Consider the following 27,900-nt stretch of genomic DNA (forward strand, 5'->3'; position numbering starts at 1 on the left):
TTTCTCAAATACATTTTTTTCTCCCATGTAATCAAAAAAAAAAAATCTAGCTCCATAAAACTATAGCTTTAATTAATTAAAACAATTAAATGTCAATGATTCTAATTTCCTTTTCATTTTGACCTTGCTTTGAAGTGATCTCTGTCAGTGCAGTTAGTCATGTCACTAAGAGGCTTGCAGGCAGCAGATCAGTTTAGCACAGCCTCACCTAACTAATCTGATTACTTCAACAAGGCTGCTATCAGTGTGCAGGACAGGATCGGTTGGTTTGTAAAGGTGGGGTTTCCCTCCCCCCCCAAAGGCTTACATTCCAGCTGTAGTGAACTGTACAGATCAAAAGAGCAACAGCAGATTTTCAGTAGCTTACATGAGATTTTTTCAGCCTTTGGCTCCAGCTTAGATAGATATTTCATTAGCATTTCTCCCTTGTCTGTAAGATGCCGGCGAGGTTCTGTGATAAGATGTTCCCTGAGTGCTATAGAATTTGGAGCCCTAACTCGAGACAGGAGAGAGACTACAAAGATGTCAGCAGGTGCCTGAAGACATAATTGATCAATCTAACAAAAGCTTTTATTTACCATGAACATGTTCTGGTAGTGCATCCAAGGTGATCTGCAGGTTATTGAAGAAAACAAATTGCTACAATCCAAGCTTAAAATAGAAGACCCATCTTGTGGAGAGTTTTAGCCATGCTATGTTTTAGTTAGCATCTCTAGCTACTGTAGTAAAACTAGGGAAAGGCAAAGAGCATAAGCGTAGACCTCAGAAGGATTTCCGCTGCAGCAGCAGGGTTATATGAGGTGATGGAGGATGACAGATGCAGTGTGCAGTTATTAATATTTATATTAATATTGTTCTTTGTTCTGCTTTGGGCATATTTGTAGCCGAGAGGATTAAAGTACTTTCCCAAGGTATGCACGATGAGCAATAATTGTTTTAATAATAACACTTTAATAAGGGTTGACAGTCTAAATCAGTCCAGTTAGCCACCAATTTACAGCATAATTCTGTTAAAATAGCTATTGAATCCATTGACTGATTAAGATGCTCAAGATTTGTGTTCTTGGCTACATCAGCACTTAAATATACACTGTAAATGATACAGAGTGACTACACCTATACTTTCACCTTCTTTTTCTTCTCCTCCAGCCCTCCCCCGGAGACACACTCTTCCCACACCTGTGAGGATTAAAAGCTAAAGAGGGCTGAGAAGTCAAAGCTTGCCTGTCCTTTCCACTCTTCCCTTTCTTTTATCTGTAACCTCTCCACAGCTCTTTGCCAATCTATTATTTTTTTTTTTTTTTACCAATCCAGACGCTGGTTCGGGGTGGCACCTCTTCTCACGCACCGTCCTTTGCTCTGCGGTTTAGGGTGGGTCCCAGTCCAAGAAGGGAACAGCAAGAGCTAAAGCAAACTACTGGAAATGTGGAGCTTTTTCATTTTCAGTATTGTCCTTCAGGAACTTGGATGCAAGAGGAAATAACTTGATTTTCTTTTTTCTTTTTTCACGTTCCATGCTTTTTGGATTACCTATGATATTTTTTTCCAATAAAAGGACAAAGATAACTGTTCCTGCTGTATACTTCTGTATACTTAATCCACCTGGAGGTTGGGTGGTGCTATTCAACCAGAGGCTCCAACATCGACATGGCTCCCACAGTATGTAGAGAAACTACTCTATTATTAAGGGTAAAATTGGTTTAGTTTTGTTAATTAGCAAGTTTTTTCTATATAGAGTCAATGTAGCGTTGTTTAAATCTGTTTGCAGCACAGCTACTCCAGTGAAGGGGATACTGTTGGAGTATCTAATCCCTAATCCCCATAGACCTTTTATAAATGCTCCATACGTGTAATGTAAAAAGCATTTTGATGGAATGATATAATTCAATCTATTTCTGTTTTAAGCAGCACTTTAGAACTAGCTTATTAGTCGGTGCTCCTCTTAACCTATTAAGAACTGATAAGCCAATGTCAGTATGAGCCACTTTAGACGGCTTGTTGGTCGCCGCAGGCTTGCTGCTTTTCAGTTTGAAGGCAATGAATCAAAAGGAGGAATTTAACCCAGAATAGGCCTCAAGATTGTGCAAATATAAACTAAAGCTGTGCTACTAAAGCATGCCGGCTGATAAGTAACAACAAATTGCAGAACAGAACCAAAGTTTGAGAGCATTTAGCCGGTGTCATTATTACATAGTTTTTCCACACTTGATTGTTAAGGTTTTCCACCAGTGTATCACCAGAGGTAATTCTTTGAGCATTGTATGCTGTGGACTAAGATTTTGAAATTGTCTTCATAAACCAGTATTATATTTGTGGGACATTTTTATCGTTTTCAAGATGAACGTCCTTCAACTTAAAAAGCAATGCTCTAAATCCTAGCATTAGCTGCAAATAAAGGCACTGGTGGCCTAAAAGTGAACGTCAGTGAGGTCGTCAGTTCAATCCTGGACTGGCACGATAAATCTTGCTGGTGACAGTAAAAAGGGCAGCGCTTGTCCCCCCCCCCCCCTCATAACCACCACTGACCTTGAGCAAGGCCTGCAAAAGAGAAGCTTGCTCTCAGTGAAACTTCCCTGACTAAATAAAGGTTAAAAAAAGTTTCCCTCGCAGCCATTTTCCAAGTGTGTTTCTGAACGCAAACTGAAGTATCAGCTGAGTTGGTTTATTAGTTAAAAACAGGATTTTAGGTTGGTTTTAAAAACATAATTACCAGGGCTACAGTAGATATAAGCAGAAGATTATAGTCATAGTAGCACAGTCTTTAACATTTAAAAGTTAGTCCAGTTCTGAATATAAAGTAGTTAACATGTACTTGCATGTAATAACTGCAACATTTTTCTTTTTCTGTTGGATTGCAGTGTCCTTGTCTTTCAACACTAGTGTCTTAATTCAGTTAATGTTTGAAGATTAACTGGGCCTGACTGAATTACTTTTTACTTATTTAACCTAAAAAATCCTATGTTTTAACCCTGAAATATATCTAGTAGCTAATACAAATTTGGATGCTGGTTTCAAGAATCTGAGGGGTTGAGTCAAACACCAAATGGATGGTTGACAAGATCTCAAGACATTGATTTTAGAAGGAAAAAGAGATACAAAGAACAAATAGAGACACCAAGGCCAGATTTAGCTCCACGTTACCTGGCACAACCTTTTTTAAACTCTTCGGCCCTGGCAGAGCTAATCAGCTTGCTACACTGTGGTCGCCATGTCCTTGGTGAAACAGATAGATCGTGATAAGATTCAACATGTCATACTGTTAAATAAAACAGCTAAACAAGATGAAGTTCAGGTCAGGGATCAAGTCTGTAACATGGAGACTGTATAAGCCCTGAGCCCTTGCTTGTATCACATGAAACAGGAAGCAAAAACATCACACTGAATTGATGAGCTACAGTTTTTCTAATTCTACCTTTTTGTTCTTATTTTCTGGAGTCAGTGATGGCTTGGGGTCGTCTCGGCGCCTGTCCAGTTTTGGGCTAGAGGCCTGCTGAGTGCCAAGGGAGAGTGTCCTATCCAAGAAGGACACACTCACTGTCCCACTAATAGCCCTAAACTCTCCGCATCCCTTCTGTGTCTGAAGCATCAGAATTGCTTTGTGAGGAGAATGGCAAGTCATAGAGACCCTCGCTTTCTGCACAACCTGTCCTACCACCCACGATGGCAGCACGACTCCATAAAAGTAAAGAGAAAAGGACATGTGCGGCCAGAGGCTGCAAACACTTGCAGTGGACATAGTTTGTTTAAATCATTAGCAGCTTCATCATCAGAACCACAGTTGCCATCATCCTGTGTGCAACGCTCCAGGAGCTGGTTTTTGAACTGGCTTCTTCTACCCTTTTTCATGCTCTCATTTCTGCCCTGTCACGCCTGGGCGATCACTTTCAAAGTGGTCCTGGTTGGACCCTGGACGTGTGACATCTTATACTCCAAAGCCCTCCCTGACTTGGCAGCCAGCCTGGCTACCGCCCGCATAAACAAGGACCCCAACCTGAACAAAGGTTACTGGTATGACTACATGCTGATCAGTGAGGACTGCAAGTCATCCCGTGCTCTAGTTCGCTTTCCTGAGCTGAAAGGTTTTGGTGCTGCTTTCCTGGGCCCTGCCAACCCAAGCTACTGCTCCTCAGCTGCTTTGTATGCAAAAGAGTGGGATGTTGGGATTCTTTCCTGGGGTTGCCTCAAACCCAACATGGATGATGGAGGGATGTATTCCACCTTCCTGCGGCCGCTGCCACTGTCCTCCCGTGTACTTTTTGCTGTGTTGCGGTACTTTACTTGGGCTCATGTGTCCATAATCTCAGAGGAGACAGATTTGTGGGAAGCCACAGGACAGGAGCTGGCCTCGTCACTGAGGGCCCTTGGCCTGCCTGTCAACCCTGTGGTTACTATGGAGTCCGACAAAGATGGGCCTCGGAGAGCCTTGACAAGAGTGCGGGAAACAGACCGGGTCAAGGGTGAGTTTTAGATTAAGATTAAAACCACCTCCACACTGTTTTATTCCCCATGAATTATGTAAATGAATATTTGATTAATCCCTCCTCTCTCCACAGTGGTCATTATGTGTATGCCTTCTGTCCTGATTGGCGGCCAAGCCCAGTACGATCTTCTTACAACAGCCTTGTCTATGCGTATGATCCACCGTGGCTACGTGTTCATCCCTTACGACACCCTCCTATACTCACTACCCTACAAGGATGCAGCCTACTATTCGCTAGGCAATGACACCAAGCTGCGGAAAGCCTATGATGGGGTCCTCACCATCACTATGGACTCTGGAAAACGCAATTTCTATGAAGCCTTCAAAGACGCTCAACAAAGCTTTGAAATCCGCAGCAGCACCCCACCAGAGGAGGTGAGACTCTATTGTATATTGAAATAATAGACAATGATAAACATTTAAATAAAATCTAAATCACTACATCACTGTCTCTTCTGTTAGGTTTCTCCATTCTTTGGCACCATCTACAACATGATATACTACTTAGCTATGGCTGCCGAACAGGCACGCACCAATGAAGGCCGCTGGGTAACTGGTAAAGTCCTGGGTGACAGCAAGGGCGGCTTTGAATTTGATGGCTTTAATCAGCACTTAGAGGCTGGCAAGAACGGTGAAGGCATGCAAGCTCGCTATGTAGTGCTGGACCACAGTGGCCGTGGCAACTCTCTCTACTCCACTCATGCTCTGGAGGCCCCTCATACATATGGCAGCTTTGGTGGCTTGAAATACCTCGGTCGTTCGATCCATTTTGCAGGCAGCACGCCCTACAAAGAATCAATGTGCTGGTTTAGCCCATACTTTGCCTGTAGTGGAGGTGAGTGCAGTAGTATTGTCTTCCCAGGACATAAATATAAGCTAGTACACTGCTGAATAATTCAGTGCATTAAAACTGTGTTTTTCTTTTCTTCCCAAAGGACTGGATGCATTCACTCTCTTCTTTCTTTTACTTTTGTTCATTGCATTGATTGGATGTGGAGGTTACACCTTTGTTTATTTTAGGTACGTACAAGAGAGTATCAAAAATCATATCTAATCCCCCATGTCTTGTGGTATTTTTTTTTCAAAATTGTTTTCTTGTCTTTTTTTGTCCAGGGGATCTGGCAAGGTTGGGTTTGACTTTGGAGATGGTAGTGGATCAACGAAGGTAATCCTGACCCTGGACGACCTGGTCTTCATCAACACTCAAATCAGCAAACGGGTCAGTCTTGTGTTAAATCTCTGACAGTACTGATTGTATTTTGCTTCTCTCTGCTTTGTAAGTGTGGTGTATAAAAGTTGTTTACCTGTAAAAGACGATCTTCTCTAAGCTGACCCGTCCTCTTTGAACTGTGTGTGTGAGCAGAAGCTCAATGATGAAAGTATGCTGAAAAGCCAGATCGAGAAGACGTCTAACTACTCAGTGTCTGGTCGCAGCTACTTGGCCTCGTCACCAGAAAACTCCAATATTGCTGTGTTTGAGGTAAGGCGAGTCTTTCACATTCAAAAACTCCTTTTTTATCATTTTGGTGTCCATGCCTATGGGTGTCCTTGGTTGTTACAAAGACTGTGTCAATTTGTGTATGTCCCAGGGTGACTGGGTTTGGTTGAAGAAATGCCCAAATGGAGTTGTCTCAGGTATCAACAGCCAAACTGAGTCCGTCTTTGTCAAGGTATGTGTGCAATTATTCAAAATACTTTCCTTTGTTGTCAGAAAACACACAATTTAGACTGGTATGGTCCCTGGCCTTAATACAAACAGAGGGATATTCTTCTTGTAGCATAAAGTTATTTGCTGTTTGCATTCTCTTCCGAACAGCTCAGGGACATGAGGCATGAGAACCTCAATCTTTTCCTGGGAATGTTCTTCGACTCTGGCATCTTTGCTATTGTGACCGAGCACTGCTCCAGGGGCAGCTTGGAGAATCTGCTCAGCAATGAGGAAGTGCGTCTTGACTGGATGTTCAAGTCTTCCCTGTTAATGGATATGATTCGGGTAAGAGAGACAATATTGCATATTCCATGTGTTTCTTGTCATGTTTTCTCATTGCTCACGTTTTCCTCAAACTGTTATTAGGGAATGAAGTACCTGCACCATCGTGACATCATCCACGGACGGCTCAAATCCCGTAACTGTGTTGTAGACGGGCGCTTTGTATTGAAGGTGACGGATTATGGGTTCAATGAAATTTTGATTGCCCAAAACATTGACACTGAAGGGGAAAACCCAGAGGGTGAGTTCATGTGCATCCACTGACTCATTTAGGGACTTTGCTCATACATATCAATATTTTTTGTTTCTATATTGCTGTGCATCCTTTTTCAATAAAGATCTGCTTTGGACGGCTCCTGAGCTGCTGAGAAGCTCCAGTCTGCGAAAGAGGGGCACTTTCTATGGAGATGTCTACAGCTTCTCCATCATCGCGCAGGAGGTCATCTCTCGCTCTACACCTTTCTGCATGCTGGACATGCCTCCCAAGGGTGAGTGAGATGGGGTTAGTAACCCCAAAGCATTGGAACATGAAAAGAAACAGTGAAGAACTAGAAGGTGTTGGGGCCATGTGCAAAACATGTATTAATACTTCAAATATTGTTGGCAAATCTGAACAGGTGCTATTTGAAATGTCCATCCTGTTCTTTATGATCCCCGCCTGTGGAAATAATAGCATGCAATGTATGCTCTTTGCTCTCTTTACACACAAAACCAGTTCACTCTGATCTGAAAAGAAAATGAGAAATATTAGAATTGCTCCTGAAAATACTGTCTGTCTGTTTTTTTCCATCATCAATGATATTCACATTTATTCGACCAAATTTAGTGCACAAAATCCCATTAGAGACAATTGAATTCAAATCACAGCATTTTCATGTGTATTTTTGTGCATTTGCTGTGTGTGCCAAACATCTGTGTGTTGTTGTCTGTGTGTGTTGACAGAGATTATCAGCAAAGTCAAAGAGCCTCCTCCGTTGTGTCGGCCTGTCGTGTCAGTGGAGGAGGCCCCGGTGGAGGTGATACAGATCATGAGGCAGTCCTGGAGTGAAGAGCCAGAGAAGAGGCCGACCTTTGAGGAGATCTTCAAACAGGTAAAAACACTGAAAACCTTTGTTGATCCACATCTTGTATACATGTATGCTGTGTCAGAAAGTAGCAAGCACAAGATGAAGATGAAGTTCCCTCTTTTTTATGTGACAGTTCAAGGACATCACCAAGGGAAAGAAGACCAACATCATCGACTCTATGCTGCGCATGTTAGAACAGTATTCCTCCAACTTGGAAGATCTGATTAGAGAGAGGACAGAGGAGCTGGAGGTGGAGAGGCAGAAAACTGACAATCTAGTGGCTCAGATGTTGCCCAAGTGAGTGTTCAGCAACTAACTGACACATGACAGACATAATGAAACTGTGACGTCATGCTCTAAGTCGTGGCCTCCGGAGGCCTGTAGAGCATCAGCACAATTATAATAGATTACTATACTTAAATGTTGGTTGTTCTACTTCCTCAGGGAGGTCAAAAATAGCCTCCCTGAAGCAGGCAGGGATTCAGCCTCATCTCAGCAGGGTGGCTGCTCCCTGGCACAATATAGATTTATCAGGTCTTCTGCAGGGATTTACCTTTTATAGTTTTCAGGAACTGTGGAGGCCAAAATGCAGCTGAATCAAGACCACAAAGAAAGAAATTGTGCTGATGCTGTCGTCTTGAGCATGAGGCCGCAATCAAACTGTCAAAATGGTCATAACGTTTTCCTATATTTCTTTCTTTTGTCATGTCTCCACCAAATATATGGCTATGGTTCGGCTACATTCAGCAACCACGGGAATATTTGGTGCAGCAACTAATAATAGGAATGTGATCAGAGAGTCGAAGCAGAGTCTAAAGCAAACGCCATAATTAAGACTTTCATTAGATTTAGCTTGCAACCACGTCCTGCTCGTCGATATCAGTCACAGTCTGTTTCTATCAGAGGGTATGTTTTTAGAAGGAAATGGGTTAATGTATGTCTTCAGGCCTCCAAGGATATACATTTGCAAAACTGCGTGATGTGTATGTGTAACAGTTTTGTTTGTTTATTCTGTCTCAGAGCTGGATGAAGTTAACATAGTTTTCATTAGCTAAAAGTCAAAGCAAGAACACCTTAACATACTCAACTGTGTTCTCTTCATAGGGTTAGATTTAGTTTAATCATATCTTATTGAATCTTTATCAAAGTGGTTGAGAGGAGAGTCACACCATGCTTTCATTGTGTGTCTCAGTCATGTTTCTTCTTTGCCTGTTTGCAATGATCAATGATTATAGTTTGGGAGGAAATCTTGAAAGCATCCATAATACCAATAAAGTAAGAGTACTTTGAGCAGTCTCCATCTCTTGTGAGAAGAGTGTTTCTGCTTCAGCACCTCAGCAGTGTTCTCCACTCATCATCTTCCTCCTTCAGGTCTGTGGCCCAGGCGCTGAAGACAGGCAAGCCCGTCAAACCCGAGCATTTCAACGAGGTCACATTGTACTTCAGCGACATCGTGGGCTTCACCACCATCTCGGCTCTCAGCGATCCCATCGAGGTGGTCGACTTACTCAACGACCTGTACTCACTCTTCGATGCTATCATTGGACTGCATGATGTCTACAAGGTGAGTGTTGGGGGATCCCACATACGGTCCAATGATGAACACCTATCTTTCAAATTGATCAATTACAATTACAGATTGATTGGTATCTTTAAATTGTTTTCTGTATTTTAAATAAAGTGACAGACACCCAGAACATGTTTGTTAAGCCTCTGAGCCCGCAACAACTGGGTCTGGATGCATTATGTTTTTGGGTTGTTCGTCTGTACGTCCCATTCTATATTCAAATTTGGCACAAACGTCCACTTGGACTCATAGATGAACTGATTTGCAAGTGGAGGTCAAAGTCACTGTGACCTCACCATGCGTTTTGGGACATGACTCAAGAATGGATACAATAATTGCAACTTTTTACTAAAATTGTTTTAAATCTTAAAGTGAAGAAAATGTATAACCAAAAGGTCAATGGTCAACTTCACTGTGACATCATTTTTCTGGCCATTATTCCGCACCGGTAGTCAGGAACAGAAGGGAAGACATTTGGTCGGATACCTCTTTGGGGACATTAACCTTGAAACTGTGGTGATTGTATGGATCTTCAGTGATGTCAGGTTAAAGATGTGGGTGAAACATCCACGTTTTGCCATTTTGTGTGTGTGTGTGTGTGTGTGTGTGTGTGTGTGTGTGTTGAACCCTTATTTTTATGTATTTAGGTGGAAACTATCGGAGATGCCTACATGGTATCCTCAGGAGTCCCCACTAGGAACGGCAACCGCCATGCAGCTGAGATGGCCAACATGTCTCTTGACATTCTCCACTGCATTGGGACCTTCAAGATGAGGCACATGCCTGACCTGAAAGTCAGGATTCGAATTGGCCTGCACTCTGGTGAGCAATGGTTTAATCCTTTTACACTACACAGAAGTATGAAGTATGTTGCATATTGATAGATCTTTACCATGAGTGACTACTTTAAGAGTCACATACACATGTAATATGACATGAAATAAAACCAAACTTCATTCCAGAGAAAGTAAAAGAAATGTGTTCTTAATCCAGTGGATTAAGAATACATGAGCCCAAGCTGCTAAGGCAAGGAGGTATTTTTACCTCCTTTATCCTCGTCTGGAACTTATTCCTGGAACAGTGAAACGCTATCCACTTAGAGCGCTTTCATCCAATTACATAACACGCTGCATAATTTGGATTTCATCCTCTGTTCTATGAATTTCTTTATGCACAAAGACGTGGTAGTGCACAGCTTTAGTGTCATGTTTTAGGGAAACATAAATTCATAGGGTACTTTTATCATAATAAAAAGAGATTATCAAAACTTGTATTAAAAACTGAGCATTCAAAGTTATAGTTGCTGTGTGTGTGTGTGTGTTTGTGTGTGTTCTGTCTTGCTATGTTTGCAGGCCCGGTAGTAGCAGGGGTAGTGGGTCTTACGATGCCTCGGTACTGTCTGTTTGGAGACACTGTCAACACAGCATCTCGAATGGAGTCCACATCGTTGCGTGAGTGTCTCATACATAAATATGTGGACAAGAACCTCCTCTTTCTGTAAAAAATAAATCATTTTTCAAAATTGACATTTGTTGGGAGGACAGGTGTAGTCTGTTTGCATGCTACCTGACAGGGTTTTAAACAGGGCTTTAACTGAGCAGGCCTTACTAATCCTTTAAGACTATCAGTAGAATTAGAGGCCAATTTGAAGTTTTAGTGTAAATGTTCACGTCAATGACCAAGTTTGCCTCCATTACCCTCTGCATGCCATATAAACTAGGAACTTAAGGTCACTTTACTTTTGTTTAAAAATTAAACTCTCACATGTGATGGAGCTCCCAGAAAATCATAATGTATAGAATAGAACTGTTTACCTTTAAACTGAACAGTACAGATCTGATTTACTATAGCTAAAATACAGTGTTGTAATGTAGCTAAGTACATTTACTCAAGCACTGTACTTAAGTACAAATTTGAGGTACTGCTTGAATATTTCCATTGTATGCAGTTTTATACTTTTACTACACTTCATCTCAGTGGTGAACTGAAAGAATTGTAATTAATAATTTAAAATCCCTATTAGACAAGCTGGAAAATGCATCGGTTTTCTTGATTCTTTAGAAATAGGTGGTTCTCATTGGACAGCGACACTACAGACATATGATGATCTTATAGAATCTGAGGCATTGCTGTGGATTAAACTACCTAACAGAAATGAGTTAAGGAGTACTTTTACTTTTCACACTACTGTATTTTAAGTACATTTAGCTGATAATACTTTCATTTAAGTAGCTAATGTTTTGAATGCAGGACTTTAACATGTAGCGGTAGTTCCAGAGTGTGGACTTTCTGTAATTAAAGGATCTGAATACTTCAGTAGTGACTATACTGTATTTGTGCAATTGGCAGCAAAGTATTTATGGGTACTGTACTGCCTTCAAGTGGCTTAATACCCAAATGACAGCCTGACTCTCTAAATTCCTCAGATACAATTGTTTTCTAACCTTTTCCACTACATTTTACATGTAGAGCATGTAGAAGTGATTTCCGTGTCAAATGTTGAGGACAGTTTTGTATTTTCAATCATAGCTTTCAGAATCCACGTCAACCAAAGAACAGTTGCCATCCTGAACAGCTTGGAGATGGGATACAAAATTCAAACCAGAGGCCTGACCGAATTAAAGGTAAAATGAATAAAAACCACTTTGACAATATACACAGAAGATATGCAATGTACACTGGCATTGTAATAATAGCTAATGAATGCTAATGACTATTTTTTTTCTAGGGAAAAGGGATTGAGTACACATATTGGTTGATTGGGAAGGATGATTTTGACAAGCACCTGCCCATTCCTCCAGACCTTGAAGGGTAAGTGAATGTTTTGGTTATTCTCTACATACGCACAAAAGTGATTGGCCTGATTTAATTTTTGCACTACATTTATACTGTAGCACAACCTAATTTAATCAAATGACGGTATGATTGGTATGTCGTGTTCTGATCTGTGTCCCAGTCCCGGTACATACAAATCTGCATTTCTTATTACAGGGGAACCAGTCTTGGTATCTCTTTAGAAGAGATACCTCTTGACAGAAGACAAAAATTCCTGGATCGACAGAAGAAGATGGGCTAGGTTTTTTTCTTTTTTACTGATGTCCATGGTTGAAAATTGATATTTTCTAGATCATTGTTTTTCAGTTAAAGAAAAAACATGTGTGACGGAAAGTTGAACATGCAACAACAGCAATAATCATCATCATCATAATTTGTGCTACATTTAAAAAAACAATTCCAGCACCGGTGACATAAGAATTAATTCTTTTTGGAAATCATTTCTATATTAAAATATATATTTAGAGGCAATTGCCCATTATATGTGTTAAACTCAGGTAGAAATACAGCATAGAATCAGACCAAGGTTGAATTACAGGTCCAAAAAGTGGACAGCTACCGCCTCACAAAGAGGGATTGTACTGGATGTGTCTACAAAAAGTGATCACACTATCATGTGTAATACTGGTGTACACTGTGTACTGTATGTATTTGTATAGGGCTTTCTAAAGGCATTGGAGAGTTTTTATCATGAACACCTCAGGAGTGGAGGCTATTACTGCTCGACTATTCATCTCAGGTATAATAGAGCACTCACTTTAGAAGCATTAGCCTTTTACAACAACTCAGAATTAATACATTAAAACACGTTCACAGTCATTTAAGCTGGATAGCATTGGATAGGTCGGTGGAGGTTTAGAGCTCAGGTCAGGGATGGCTCTGATTTTGATTTTGTGGCGGTGTTACTATGATAATTCACACATTTGATGAATGAAACCATATAATCCAAAAAAGGTCAGAATGTGTCAAACAAAGCACCCATTTTCTCCTTCATTTTAGATTAATATAGATGGATACCTACTATTTATATCTAGAAAAAATACAATCTTATTAACAACTGGGTCTTCTAACATTTTATCCCATTACTGCGGTAGGCCTATTTGAGTTGATTTGACTGATAGGACTGTTTCATTCTAATTCATCACTTTGATTAAGTGTATCTTATGACAAAATGTGCTCTAAATTTTAGCTTAGAAGACTTGTTTCAGTTTGATTATAAAGATACTTGCTTGAAATGATTTGCAAAGCTGGACATAATAAATAAATAATAAATAAATTCCAACATTTAAGGACAAATCATTTTCATAAAAAATGCCATGGGACTCACATAGTGTTCTTTAAAAGATTGTCCAATGATGCACAAATGATGTCATGTTACTATATACAGAAAATATTGTTTTTTAATGATGTGTGTATTGCTTCTAACAATATGCTGACATTTTCAACCAAATCATAGAAGATGTGCGCAACATACAAACAAGACCCAAACTATTGCTCACTAATGACAACTGAGTTTCAAAACAGCTTCATCTACAGTACACGTAGCCTATTACTGAAACATGCTGCGTGCATGGCTGGATGTACTGTACAGCTGTGTGTTTAACAGGGTTTTAATTTGACAGCAAGAGGAAGACCTGATTTCTATGAAGTAGTACATCTGCTCTGCACTGATATGCAGAATGTCTGAGTCAATTGACTGATATTCCTATCTCTGATCATGTGCTTCAGCAGATTGAGCCTTTTCATGTGTATCCCAGTCTTCTTGAGGAAAATATCTGGCGGGGTCTGAGTTTTTCAGCCATTATTTTCTTTTTGGACTCTCCGGGACCCCAAACAGCAGCTGTATCTGAGAACAAATGTTCTCAGTTGCTCCCATGTTCAACCCAAGTGGATGTTACAGAACATATGGGGAGAGCAAGTGTATAAAAGGGTGGGGCAATGTCTTCTGAGTCATTTTTCTTTTGGCTTGGGGAGGTGTATATAATGTACATTTGTACATAGTTAGTTTGTCTTTGTGTCCCGCATGGTTAGGGACTTTACTTTCTGCTTGGGTTCCTTAAACCCCTGACATAAAAGGAGATATCATCAAATCATAAGGGTTTAATCACAGTGCATTGTTTCATCACTCTCTGTTGGCTTGTTACCTGTCTGCTGCAGCACTGGTATTGAAGCAATAATGGACAGCAGGCAATGTATGTGATCATTCTGCAACAACAGTTTCAGTCTGCAGACATTTTTTTCTCACTTGGTAGCTCACTTGCTGACCACTACTAACACAGTAGCTCAGCATATAGACATAAAATGGACACTTAAAGACTTGATGATCAGGTTACTTGTGCTGCAGTCTTAACACCATTAAGTGTTTAGCACGGCTTTTCAAGCATGATTGAACCCCTAATGAAGAGGAAACGCCGGATTTGGAATCAAGATGAGCATGGGGAAAAGCCCTCTGAATGTGTCTTTGATGGGTATCCAAAGGACTAAATGAGTTATTCTATTGGTAGGACCTACTTTTGCTAGATTTTTAATCAATTTGCCAAATAGATTGATCTCATCAAAACTGAATGTACTGTATTGTTCATTTTGAAAGTGTTCTCAACGGGTTTCTGTAAATAAATTATGATTTTAGTGAAGCTTGTGTCTTTGTATGTTTGTCCCATTGCCAACACTTGGGTCTTTATGTGTTGATGCTTTTTTTCCAAAATGATGCCATTGGCAGTACAAAACAAGTGGATCAATAGAAGTTAAATGTTAAAGGCCAGTAAATTACACTTTATATTACAAGTAAGCCATTTTTAGCTTGATATTTCCAAGTTTGTGGCTTGTATCTGTCAAATCTGATTCACACTTTTTGAATCATAACAAGCTTTTAACGCAGTGTTGTAAACAGGCAAAGGACTTGGAAACAGGAGGTGAGACACTTAAAGGAACAGCAGCATGCCACAATGCCACTCAATCATGAATAAGAGACAGTAAGTCAATGAAAGTCTTAGCTCACCATTTCACCGTAAATCGTCAAGCAGTGATGCTAACAAGCTTTGGGCTGGTTTTATTCTGTAGGGAACAATCAAACAATGAAAATTCAAGGATGGCTTTACACAGTGTAACTTCTGTGCAATGCACTGCACACTGTCAACAGACTGAGTGTTTCTGTCACAGTTTCATCCTGAACATTTCACATGTTGATACACTTTATTTATGTTTATTGGACTTTGTGATAAAACACAACCTCCATGGAGCTGAAGTTGCACAGTGTAAAGCCAGCGTACAGCTTACACAGACATATAAATTGTATAACAGTTTTCCTGAGATTTCTTGAAAGTTTTTAAATGCCCTCACAAGCATGGCCTAGTGTTAACTACCAAGAAAAAGACATAAAATAGATATGTATTGTCATTTTTTTCTTGTGAAATGACTGAAATGTTAATAATAAAATCCCACAGACTATGTTTGCACTGCTAGCAGAAATATCTACATGTGATAGTGATGCCCTGAGGACAGTGTCGGCTCAAAAGCAATATTTATTTCTGCCGCTGACAGAGGTTGCTATGAGGACAATTGATCAGTTTGACATGTTTCTATGCCAAACCTTTTTGGACAGTTTGGTGATGCAATCACAACCCCGGGATCGAACCACAGACTGGATCTACAGTGTGAGAGGCTTTCTAGTGCCACTAGTTATGTGTTGCTTAGAGTTTACCTTAGTGTATGCTATCATAGACAGGTGGCAGCATTATTCAGTGAATATTCTGGCTTTATGGATCACAATATGATACATTTTAAAACCTCAGTCCACATTAATAGGATAACCACCACTACCATATTATGTGCTCTGGGGAACGCTGGCTTGGCCACTGTGGTTCTTTTAATGCCTCTTATATGCATTAGGGTAGCCTGCTGGTGGTATATTTTACTTGTGATTATTATCACAAATGGGATTAATGCTACACTGCATGGCATTATCAACTCAGCCTGGGATATATTGCAACTTATGGTCCAGATAATAAGTTTGCAGCTGCTCAAGTGGTTGTTGAAATATCTTTATCTTTAATTTAGATTTAAATGAAATAAAACTGATGAAACTGTGATACATAAAACATTATTTTCCACATCACTATAATATTAATGTACTACTAAATCCCTTTAGGGTCTAGGGAGTAATTCTATCTACGTGCCCATTTATGGAAAATATGCACATGCATTTAATGTATAACTTTCAACAGTGGTCGGCTCTTTCAAAATCTGTGTGGCCTATACCTGCATAAGCCCTGACCTTTTAAACAAGCATGTTTTGCAGTTCTTTTCCTCCTGTCTTCACACAGAGTAAGGTAAAATCCCAAAAATTGAATGGTGACTTGAAGGACACAATCTGTCCAATCGTCCGTATAATCATGAAGGAAGTCTATTAAACACCGTGTACCCCATCAGTCCTGTAGACACCTTCCATTTGAACGCCACCGGCTTGGAGGTGCCAGTCCAGCAGAAGCTGAGTCAAGTCAAGTTAGCCAGAGAGAGCTAGTCAAAGACCGGAAACACAGCTGGTTGGTTTTCACAATTAAAGCATATTGGGTTGTGTTCCCAACAAAAACAGAATAGAGATGATTTATTGAATCATGACCTCATTTTTACAGTCTATCATGACCTTATGAAGCTGTGGTTCATAAAAAGGCAATATTAAGGCTATTATGATACATATGTACTCTGAAAGATCACTTAATGCAAGCAGAGGACCCCCAAAACAAACAAATAAATGCCGCTGTAATGTGTTTTATTATAACTCTCTGTTATCAATTCATTTTTAAAAGATAACTTATTTTATAGACTTCTATCTTGCAATTTTATTTTTGTTGTCTTTGTTAAAATTGTTGCTTGTTTGGGTATTAATATTATTATTATTGTTGTTGTTGTTGTTGTAGTTGTTGTATTAGCCTAATATCTTCCTTTTTTATTAATCAACCTGTAGAAAAGTGACAAAAATGGTTCACTCCAGGGTTTCTGACCTTTACTCCCTGTGACAGTGAGGAACTCCTCTGGGGTGAGCTATAGAGAGTTTCTCCTATGAGACCCAACTTTAGGAGACTGGAATATTTAGTAATTGGCGCTGACCTGGTGGGGTTGGTTAAGAACGCCAGCGACTTTTATACTAGTTCTACGTGCCATGTTGCACACGTTACAAAAACAGGAATGAATAAATAGATGTGCATTTTTCAATCAAACACTGCTTTTATTTTGGAAATTCTCCCCGGAACCCTCCCTGTTTTTATTTCCCCTAGCTTAACAGTGGTGGGTATAGACTGTAGGCAACCTCAGACAGGTGGAGGAGACGTCCTCAAGCAGCTGCACCGTGGTTGGAGCAGATCGGGCCGGACTGGGCTGGGCTCTGGCTGGGCTGTAGGTCTTGCAGAGGTGGCGGCCGTGCACGCTCGGTGCGCGGATCCTCCTGTAGCTGCTGGATTCACAATATGATACCAGATCCATGGGCTGATTTTCCCATCATGAGTCTTTGCACACATGCTGGAAACTCAAATGTGGACTCGGGGAGGACGAAGGATGTAATTGCAATGGAATAAGGATGTGTAGGCTACACATGGGCTTTGATTTTTTTTTCCTTGAGATTATTGGCTTCTAATATTTAACTGCCTGTCTTGGCCATGGAGAACCAAACAGCCGAGCCGCAGAACTATGAAGATGTGCAGAAAAGCGGATATCTCCGCAAGCATAAATCAATGCACCGGCGATTCTTCGTGCTGAGGGCGGCCTCGGAGCATGGTCCTGCTCGCCTTGAGTATTACGAGAACGAGAAGAAATTCCGCAGTAAATCACCTGTGCCCAAAAAAGTCCTGAACCTGGAGAATTGCTTCAACATCAACAAGCGGGCAGATTCCAAGAACAAGCACATGATAGTCCTTTATTCCCGCAGCGAGAGCTTTGCCATCGCCGCAGACAGCGAGGAGGTCCAAAATGAGTGGTACCAAGCAATGCTGGACCTCCAGTGCAACTGTAAGATATGGAAAGTGTAATGTGGTTTCTACTATCTGAGTCTGCATCAGGCCTATGTTCTGCTTTAGGCTGTCGGTTCTCCATGCACTAACGTGTTGGCTCGACCATTCCTGATTGTTCATTGCATATCACTGGCTCTATTTCTTTGAATATGTTTGCTGCAGCTCAAGTTTACCCATTTATTTGAAATAAATCAGTCGAGATTCTGCAATTTGGACGGTGTGGTTTTAACCAAGAGGCAGGTGGATCCGACTGAACGGGGTACACCAACACGCTATATGGGCGGCATGTGCTGTGTTTGTGCTGCACAATCTCAATACGCGTTGGTTTAATTCCCCTTAAAATGCTGCGGATCATTTTCTGTCAGCAAAACATAATTTGGTATATCAAATAACATCTATATGTAATAATATTTAGATGCTCGCCCTTTCTGACTGAAATGCAGTCCATTTCATACGACCGTGTGTTTTTGCATGGCGCAGTGGGCATATAGCAACCATCCAAAGGATGCATCATATAGTAGTAGCCTATCGTAGTGCACTCCGCTGGAGCCTGTGTTTTTGTTTTTCTGCACCGCTCTGACTGCCGCTCGCCTAACCTACATTTGTGTTACACGGTGCTGCTGGCAGGGAGGAGATGGCTTCGTCAGTGCGCGCTCACTGGAAAATGTGTTTCTGATGGTTATCCTCGTGTTTACGTTGTTATCCCTTATGCTGGAGCTGAACCCCACCAACCACCCTCCCTGTTATCCTTTGCGCTTCAGTCTGTCGAGAGTGATGGGCTTGCCCAGCTTTAAATTTGTCACGTTGTGGAGCCCTAAATACCTTAGAGTACAGGCCCCCATTTTGTTGAGATTATGTCTCAGGGACAGCGACATTCACTGTTTCCAATTTAATCCCATTGTATATTACTGTATATGCTACTGTTTATAATCTGCATAAGGATGCACAGTTTGGGATGGAAACACATTAATACTGGCTTATAGGCCTAATATCAGTGGGGATTCTCTAGAATAAATTAAATATTTTTTTCTTGAGGATGGGAGAAAACCACTAACGCTGTTCAGTGAACTGTGTGGCAAAAAAAATAGTATATAATGCTGTATTTTGACATGTAATTGGCATTGAACTGAACTTGTATGCATCATTTCACTATTGAGCATGCTGTTTTCAGTAGATGCATTCTATACCTCCTAAGACTTAATTAATTATAGATCTGTAGCTTAAAAATGATGCGGGATGAATTAGGTGCAGCACTGCTGCTTGGCAGACACAGTAGAGATTCTTGCACGTAGCAATTTAGTAATGATATGTATATATATGACTTTTTACTATATTATTTATTTAAAATTTTGGTTTTGATCCAAATTTCAACAGGTTGTGTTTCATGTAAATTTAGGGTGTTAACAGGTGTATGCATGTATGATATGTTTAGTCATCAAATGCCTTGATTGTTCATTTATTTATTCTTTATTGATTTCCTAGGTAAAACTCCTGAAGACTATGGCAGTAGTGGAGAGTGTAGTTCTCCATCTCCTGTTCCAACCTTCAAGGAAGTATGGCAGGTCAAGGTTTGGCCTAAAGGTCTTGGACATGCCAGGAACTTAGTGGGCATTTACCGGCTGTGCCTAACTGACAAGACAGTCAACTTTGTCAAACTCAACTCTGATGTGGCAGCTGTGGTGTTGCAGCTGATGAATGTTCGCAGGTGTGGTCATTCGGAGAATTTCTTCTTCATTGAGGTGGGTCGCTCAGCGATTACTGGCCCTGGAGAGTTCTGGATGCAGGTGGATGATTCTGTGGTGGCTCAGCACATGCACGAGACCCTGCTGGAGGCCATGAAGGCCCTAAGTGAGGAGTTCCGTCAGCGCAGTAAATCTCAGTCTGTGGGGACGTCGTGTGGAGGTGGTACTGCTTCAAACCCCATCAGTGTCCCGAGCCGTCGACATCATCCGAATCTGCCACCAAGCCAGGTGGGCTTCTCCAGACGAGCCCGCACAGAGACCCCTGGAACAGGAGGCAGCAGTACGAGCACTTCACCTACATCACGCCACGGATTTCCGAGGGCCCGGACTGCCAGCATCGGGGCCAGGTCGGAGGAGGGCGGAGCAAGTGCCAAAGGAACATGGGCCAGCTCCAGCCCAAGTCTTAATGGTTCCTGTTCAACTACACCGACACTGAGGCCCAAGCCCACCAGGGCCCCAACTCCTGCTAAGATTACCCTCAGCCTTGCACGTTACACACCTAACCCTGCTCCCTCTCCGGCGCCCAGTCTGTCCTCCAGCTCTGGTCATGGCTCAGAGTGTGGCCTAGTGGGAGCAGCAGTGGGAGGCATGATGATCTGCTCCTACCCTCGCGTTTCTCAGAGAGTTTCTGTTTCAGGTTCACCAAGCGACTACGGCTCCTCAGATGAGTATGGCTCCAGTCCCGGGGAACACTCTCTGCTCGTACCCAATCTGTCTGGACATTACGGAGAAGGCTCCTCCAGTTATATAGTGATGGGACAGCGAGAGGGTCTCCTTGGTTCCCATCATCGCTCAAAAGGCCGACGGATTTTGCGGCGGTCATCCAGTAGGGAGTCTGAGGCAGAGCGCAGACTACTAAGTAAGAGGGCTTCCCTGCCTTTGGCTGCCCATGAACGATTGACCACACATAGAAAAGATGAAGACGATGAAGAGGATGAAGAATATGCCATCATGTCGCGGAGTGCTAACCAAGAGAGAGCTGATTTGCACCATGGCTTAGGGGGGTTGGCGGTTGGGGGTGGGGCTCTTGATGCAGTAGAGAAAAATAGGAAGAGGGCTGACAAGAGCAGGCAAGAAGTGGAAGGTGGAGCAGCCGTGGATAGTGGCTATATGTCAATGTTGCCTGGAGTCACGTCCCCTCCTGTTTCACTCTCTCTCTCTATGTCTGACACCAGTGCTAAACCTGGGGCAGATGATGAGTATATGGCCATGACCCCCAACAACAGTGTCTCCCCCCCTCGGCACATCCGCCAGCCCAGTACAGAGGGCTACATGGTCATGTCTCCCAACAGCAGCAGCTCCTCAGACCTGCATGGTTTGAGCATGTGGGATAGCAGGGCCAGCATGGAGAGCCGGGCTGCAAGTGATTACATGAATATCTCACCTGTCTGCAGCCGCTCTGCCTGCAGTACACCGCCTTCCCACCCCGAACAGCATCAACTGCAACCAAAAATGTTCAATTCCTACTTCTCCCTGCCACGAGCTTATCAACATACTCTCTATACTCGCTTTGAGGAGGACCTAAACAAAGGGGAAGGAAAAAAGGACAGCAGTGGGCATGATAGTGCTGGAAGAGGGGGGGGAGCGGGATACAGCAAGAGAAACAAAATTGCAGCAGGCTCTGCAGGAGGCTGTCAACTCTCCATGTCTTCCTCTTCCTTCTCCTCCAGCTCTGCCAGCAGCGAGAGCCTGGATGACAAGTTTATATCTGCGGGGAAAGGGTTAAGTTTGGTAAGAACTGGAGCAGAGTACAAGTATGCGGGAACACAAAAAGATGGGCGTCATCATCAAAAACGTGGATCAAGTAGTAAGAGCCCAAAGCAGCAAAGGAGGGGTGTGTCTTCAGACATCACTAAAGCAAACACCCTGCCCAGGGTGAAGGAGAATCTGCTGCCATCAGTATCTCAAAACGTCGATGAGTATGTCAGCATTGTGTTCAATGAGGCCAGTAAGTATGGCGGAGGGCGACGTTCTGGGTCTGAACGTGGACAACCTGTGATCCATGGAACCCTCCGGCCTTTGAATCAACCACTTCTCTGCCATGATAACCCTGTTAACCTTCCCCGCAGCTTCTCTGCCCCGTTGTCCACCTCCGCCGAATACGTCACCATGGATTTAAGGAAGTCCTCGTCGCCCCTGACTCCTGTTAGATCCACATTCAGCGCCCCACAGGGCCCACCAGCCGTTACCCCCAAGGCCCGACATGAACACAGCACGTCCTCTTCTCTGGCAGCAGAGGGCAATGCCGGGTACAGAACAAAAGCAAAGATGGCAGCAATGCCAACAGATGCCCTTGCTCCATTTATTGACATCAAAGGTTCAGATCCCAGCATTTCAGCAAGACCTGCCATCCACCCTGGTCAACCTTCATCCATTGATCAGGAGACAAGCTTGGGTTTTTCCCCTCTCAAGTCCTTCCAGTCTCCTGAGCGGAGCAGCAGATCGGTCCGAGGTGACTCCCAGGGACGGCAGAGCCACCGTTCAGACACTTTCAACTCACCCCCCTCCCTACCACGCCACCCACCCTCTTCTACCTCCATCTTCCCAGAGGGCAGCCAGGCGGCGAGCCATCGGCAGGGTTTGGATTGCTCACTGTGGGAGAACAGGCAGGCAGCTAGTTTATCTGCCACACCTCCACCACAAGCCTCAACCTCATCTGCTGAACAAGGCCTTAATTATATTGACCTGGACCTGGCCGTTAAGGAGAGCCCTCAAGCCGGAGTGGAGCGTACCTCTGCCACCTACAACACTGGAGGAAGCTCTATTGGCTGCAGTGCTGGCTCTGGCCTCAACACTTATGCCAGTATTGATTTCTATAAGTCAGAAGAACTGAGAGCACACCAGAACAGTAGAAAAGATGGTCAAGGTAAGTGTTACCTGGACTGTAAGCTATCTCATTTTAAAATATTTATTAAACTAAATTTATCTGGGATTTTTTTTGTTCATAAAATGTTCTGATTTTCCACAGCTGAGGCTCAATTGTCATGTCACCATACATGATCATCTTTTATAATATTATTGATTGGAACATCTTGTATAGGGTTGCAGTGTTTGTAGTGGCACCTTCATTTGTTCTTCTATCAGGTTATTGATGTCAGTTCAGGACACAGCAAACAAGGAAGGGTGGAAGACAATGTATGAGGCTAACTGAAAACTAAATTGTATCAACATAGCAATTAGTGTAATAATTAAATAGATATAGAATATGTTTGGAAAAATTTTTTTCTGAAATGATTTCTCAGATTTAAACTGGTTATAATAGGAGGAAAACAACCAAATATGATTAAGGTGTCTTATATTACTACTCTTCATTCAAGAGGAAAAACTTGATGAACTCTTGATTGTTTGACTTTTCATAACATAACATCTTTACTTTGTTTGGAAATAGCATCATTTTAGTAGAGCTGCATTGATTAGTCGATGGGTAGGAAATTGATCTGCAAATATTTTATCGATTGATCCTTTCAATTATTTTTCAAGCAAGAAAGCCAAAAGTCTCTCTGGTTTAAGCTTCTTAAATATGATGATTTGCTCCTTTTTTTGTCATATTTGATAATAATATTAATATCTTCTGTTTTTGGACTGATGGTCTGATGAAACAAGGAATTTGAAAAGGCCACCTGAAACTGGTAAATTATAAAAGGATTTTTCAATGTTTTAGATTTTAAAATGTTACCCCTTCTCTGACCCCATCTACCCCGCTAATAGTTTCCATACAGTCCCAGATTAATTGGTCAATGGTGAAAATGATCTGCAGATTAATTGATAATGAAAATAACTGTTAATTGCAGCCCTATATTTTTTTTTAGCATTTTTATTTGTTCATAGCAAAACAAAGTTGATTTTCTCAACTTTGGTTTAAAAAATTCTGATAAGATTTCTTTTACTCTTGTCTGGCATTTTAAAGATCAAACAATTAATGGCTCAATCCTTTAAAAAAAATCTGCTGATTAATTGATAATAAAGGTAATCGTTAGTTTTTAATTAATACCTGTTAATAATCAAAAAGGACTTAATTAGCAAAGATTTACACAACACCATGGATTTGATTGTCATGCATTTGATCTTGCAAACAGAATTCCATGTTAATTGCATAATTCTATCTATTATGTATTACTGCTTAGTCTTGAAACTTTGAACTATGTTATCTTTGATTTTATTATCTTATCCTTTTTAAGTATGACTATTAGTATGAGGTTAATTTAACAGATAAGTCAGTTTTGGCCTATAACGTCTCTTGCAAAATGTCCTTTTTATATACATGTATATGCAAAAATAAATAACAATTAAATGTAAAAAATATTTCAGTATATGAAAAGGAAAAACATAATTCCTGGTAATGTTTGTCTAGCTGGATGTAAGCTTTTATGTGATATGCATAATCCACAGACAAAACTAATGTCTTGGTCTTAGTCACTCCTTCCTCTTTCATCCTTTTTCAATGTGTACCTTTGCTTCGAGCTGGAGGGCAGCGCTGCGTTTTCCAGGCTGTGGGTTGTTTGTAGAGTCTCTTAATATTACAAGTGGGTGTTCAGAGAGCAAAGCCAATTGATTTGTCTGCTGGTAATGAGCCATTTCACATAAATGGAGGTAGAGGGGAGAGAGCACGGGCCAGGTGTTGATGTTCATGTGTGGGTGTGCTATCGGCTGCAGGATTTCACATGGCAGCTCCGAGGTTTCCCTTACATTGCACAGATGACACCTTGGTTAATGTAAAGTACATTTTGACGGAAGAATACTGAAGTACTTAGGAAATAAAATGCTTTTCCATTTACGTCAAGAAATAAAGGCTGCAAGACACAGTATAAAATGCAAAAATACAAGAACATAAATATTAATCAGAGGACTATATGGAACAAACAACTTGTGCAGTTTATTTATTCGGATTAGCTACCACCTCTGCATGATTGATTTATCTAATTCTATTCAATCTCTACATATATAATCAGAATAATAGCCTAATTATTTAAATTGGGGATAGTAAATGCATGCATTCAACATGTATAGAAAGGAAATAAATGCTGTTATTTTGTAAATGACTCTTTAATGTAATTTTCCACACTGTGAATAATGATTGAATGTGCCTTCCCTCTTATAAGCTATACAAAGCAGTGTGCTTTCATTAACTGCAGCCCTATTCTGCTAATGGATCTTGTGACAGTATATGAAGCATGGATATAGGGAGGATGATGGCTGTGCTGCAGCATATAAAACCTCAAAGAAACCGGCTTCTCAAAAGTCCAATCATCACTGATTTGGCCAATGTCACATTGCTTACATTTTATTAAGACGCTGAAATCAAATGTTTATTAAAATACGAGAATTAGATAAAGATGTTTATTGGTGCCCCATGTTTAAATTGCTGCTGTCACATCTGCATTAGAAGTAAAGTGTAAAAAGACTTCTTGGCTCTACTGACACATTATCTGGGGAAGATGCAAAGTCTGATTCAATGATGTAACTTAAATCCTCCGGGCTGTCTGTTGTTTGTTAATGGTTAATTATCTTTATTTGATCCACTTACAGCAATAGGAGTAGTTATTAGTGAACAACACTGCAGCCCTACCCCCATTCTAGCACTGATACGCTTCATAAACTCCACATGAATATGAACTAGACAGTCCTGCATCTTTTCATTCTTTAAACCAGTATGGAATTGTAATAATGGATGATGAAGAGTGTTAAGGTTGCAGACAACCTCTTGACTCTGAAAGTGGATGGAGGTAATGGTTAGACTGACAGCTACTCAAACCACACGTTGATTTAAAAGCATTTATGTCTGAGCTTCCCTAGGGTTATTCTGAAATAAATGTCATTTATAAGGCAATTCGTCTCTTCTGTAAATCTCAAGAGATCTGTGCTTTTTTAATTCCAAGCTGATAGTCATAACCCAGATATTTGCTTGCCACTAACTTCATTCTGCTGATGTGATCAGAACTATAGAGCAGTGTTTGTTTAGGTGGCTTCCTAGAAAAGAAGGAACAGTTCAAAATGCCTGGAACTGATAAGTCTCTGAGACGCACAGACAAAAGGCACACAATATTGACATCTGCAACAGTGTGCATGAGACTCCAATCAGAAAATCCTTTTAGAAAGATATCCTGCGTCATGTGATATTTACCCAAGCAGCTTGAAGGCGTCCAAAAGCAATATGCCATGGAGAATATATAATCTAGTTCTACCTGCCTCCCCTCTGTAACATTTGGTGTGGGGAGACTTAAATTAGCTTTACTGTGGATCAGTATGCAAACATGTAAGCAATAATAATGGATAACCCTTTTAAAAACACAAATTATTTTCAGTGTGTTGTAACCAGTATACAAAAACCTTAGATTTTTCAAAAATGTTTTATTTCAATTCCTTCCTGCTTTTTATTCTTTTTTTCCAGATTGTTGAGCTCCATCTTGGATTTGAGCGTGATGCCAATGTGACGGCTCCAAACTGTCTGTGAGTGGCCCAATCTGTTGCCACAACTAAACTGTACACTGGAGTCTGAACACTGAAAAACAAACACATCCCCATCCCGTCGGCTGTATCTGTCAACCAAATGTGTGCCAAAACACACACACACACACACACACACACACACACACACACACAAGCAAACGCACACTCCAAGGTAAGGGAAAGGTTTTGTTTATGCCTTGTTTTGAATATAAATGAAATTTGATCATCATTTAACTTAATATAGATAAAGAATGACAATTTGATATGTGATGTGTGTGACTTCTCAGGTGGCCATTATGGCAAAAAAAAGTCCATCTGTGCGTCTTCATTTAAAACACATTGTGATTGGTGCATGGGCCAATCTATTGAAGTCTTGTAAATCAAGGCTTTAAGTGGCAGCTGACTCGATCTCAGCTGCATTCTGGAGTGTTTATTTATTTGGTCCCAAACTTCAATGCTAAAAGTTTTTGTTGTAATATATATTATGGTTTGTCCATGTAATAAGTTAAATGATCATCAGGTGTCATTTTGACCCAAAATGGAAGCAAATGCAGATTGGCAGTGGTTTCATACACTCATATATGCTGTCACTGTAAACATATTTAATTTATTATATCCAGTTGCTAAAAAAAGCCTTTATACTTGTTGACCACTTTTCTTGTGCCACTTCAAAATGTGCTTCATTTCTAAGGTTTAACAGTTAATGGGATTGGCAACGAATGTGTGTTATATAAATGAAATTTAGATACATTTGGGTTTTCAGTCAGTTTTTCACAAAAGAAGAAACTGATTGTGTGAGAATCCCACACATCTTATGCAATCTTTATGAAATTCCAAGGAGTGTAAACACATAAATAGGATAGCATAAGATTGCCATTACATTTTCACACTGCAGTCTACGTTGCACTGTTGTACTTATGCTTGGAGTTTATCTTTAGGTTAGTTTTTTCGGATGAGGTCAATGGCTTTATTTTTTATCCTTAAAAAAAGGTTTTGACACCGAACTAAGTTTTACCCCCAAAGCTTTAGATGCACTCACAAAGGATGCATGTTAATACAGCTTCAGCTTTGATTACGCACAAACTAAACAGGTCCTGTGACGTCCTGTGGCTGATTCTCAAATGGTGACATTATGAAACGCTAGTCCCTGCATCTAGATGGTATTTTAGGATGTTTGGTCCATTCAAATCTACAGTTTAGTTTTCAAGGTTTAAAGGGAAAGTTAACCAATTATCTGTCTGCCCAGCAAGTATTCTGTCCTCTTTTGGAAATTATTTTTATCCCAAAACACAAGTGATCATATTTAACATTGCTTGCATTAGTTTACACACCCATGCTAAAGTTGATTTAAAAAGAGGGAAAAAAAAAATCTTTTGGAAGTTGATCTTAATGCCTTAATTCAAAAAGAATTAGGAAAATCCAATCTTTTAAGAACACCAATTTTCTTTGTGAATGAATAATGTATTGTACATAAATAAATAATATTTTATTTCCAGAGGCCAAGGGAAATTTATCAGGATGCATAGTATCCTAGGTCCATGAAATAACTGGCCTTTAAAAACTGAAATTTGCCTGCTTCTATGGGAATTTAACATAAGGGTGCGTATACCCTTATGTTAAATAAATATACTGCCATTATTCATTCAAAAGAAAATTTGTGTCCTTAAAGGATGGATTTTTCTAAATATTTTTGAATTAAGGCATTAAGGTCAATTTCCACAAGATGTTTTTTTCATTCCTCTTTTTAATCACCTTTAGCATGGGTGTGTA

At 40.8% G+C, this 27,900-nt stretch overlaps 2 protein-coding genes across 4 annotated transcripts; both read left to right on the top strand.

Moving 5' to 3' along the window:
* Positions 1–1,226: 1,226 nt before the first annotated feature.
* gucy2d (guanylate cyclase 2D, retinal) lies at positions 1,227–14,055 on the top strand. Of its 3 annotated transcripts, none has more exons than XM_034890723.1 (19): positions 1,227–1,659; positions 3,436–4,457; positions 4,554–4,855; positions 4,943–5,315; positions 5,416–5,500; positions 5,594–5,699; positions 5,844–5,960; positions 6,070–6,150; positions 6,297–6,473; positions 6,555–6,711; positions 6,809–6,958; positions 7,413–7,561; positions 7,671–7,834; positions 8,909–9,101; positions 9,752–9,926; positions 10,457–10,555; positions 11,634–11,728; positions 11,833–11,915; positions 12,096–12,180. In XM_034890723.1, the coding sequence occupies exons 2-19, from the start codon at positions 3,608–3,610 to the stop codon at positions 12,178–12,180; spliced, it is 3,441 nt and encodes a 1,146-aa protein (XP_034746614.1). In that variant the 5' UTR covers positions 1,227–1,659; positions 3,436–3,607. The 3 variants fall into 3 exon arrangements, with proteins under 3 accessions (XP_034746614.1, XP_034746616.1, XP_034746615.1); XM_034890725.1 differs by having other exon boundaries at positions 3,440–4,457; XM_034890724.1 differs by lacking the exon at positions 1,227–1,659 and having other exon boundaries at positions 3,608–4,457; positions 12,096–14,055.
* A 3,179-nt stretch (positions 14,056–17,234) lies between these two features.
* On the top strand, positions 17,235–27,479 carry si:ch211-284e13.4 (insulin receptor substrate 1-B). The gene is made up of 3 exons (XM_034890722.1): positions 17,235–17,939; positions 19,424–22,549; positions 26,072–27,479. Exons 1-3 carry the CDS (start codon positions 17,591–17,593, stop codon positions 26,077–26,079), a joined length of 3,483 nt encoding a protein of 1,160 aa, XP_034746613.1. The 5' UTR covers positions 17,235–17,590; the 3' UTR covers positions 26,080–27,479.
* Positions 27,480–27,900: the final 421 nt, after the last annotated feature.

Source organism: Etheostoma cragini, chromosome 13 (assembly GCF_013103735.1).
Source record: "Etheostoma cragini isolate CJK2018 chromosome 13, CSU_Ecrag_1.0, whole genome shotgun sequence".
In the NCBI taxonomy this organism is placed as follows: Eukaryota; Metazoa; Chordata; class Actinopteri; order Perciformes; family Percidae; genus Etheostoma; species Etheostoma cragini.

Bases quoted from the DNA above. Each gene is read 5' to 3' on its own strand.
- gucy2d (XM_034890723.1), top strand. From the start codon at position 3,608: ATGGCAAGTCATAGAGACCCTCGCTTTCTGCACAACCTGTCCTACCAC. The intron at 5,316-5,415 runs GTGAGTGCAGTA...TTCTTCCCAAAG, and splicing joins ATACTTTGCCTGTAGTGGAG to GACTGGATGCATTCACTCTC. The intron at 6,959-7,412 runs GTGAGTGAGATG...GTGTGTTGACAG, and splicing joins GCTGGACATGCCTCCCAAGG to AGATTATCAGCAAAGTCAAA.
- si:ch211-284e13.4 (XM_034890722.1), top strand. From the start codon at position 17,591: ATGGAGAACCAAACAGCCGAGCCGCAGAACTATGAAGATGTGCAGAAA. The intron at 17,940-19,423 runs GTAAGATATGGA...TTGATTTCCTAG, and splicing joins GCTGGACCTCCAGTGCAACT to GTAAAACTCCTGAAGACTAT.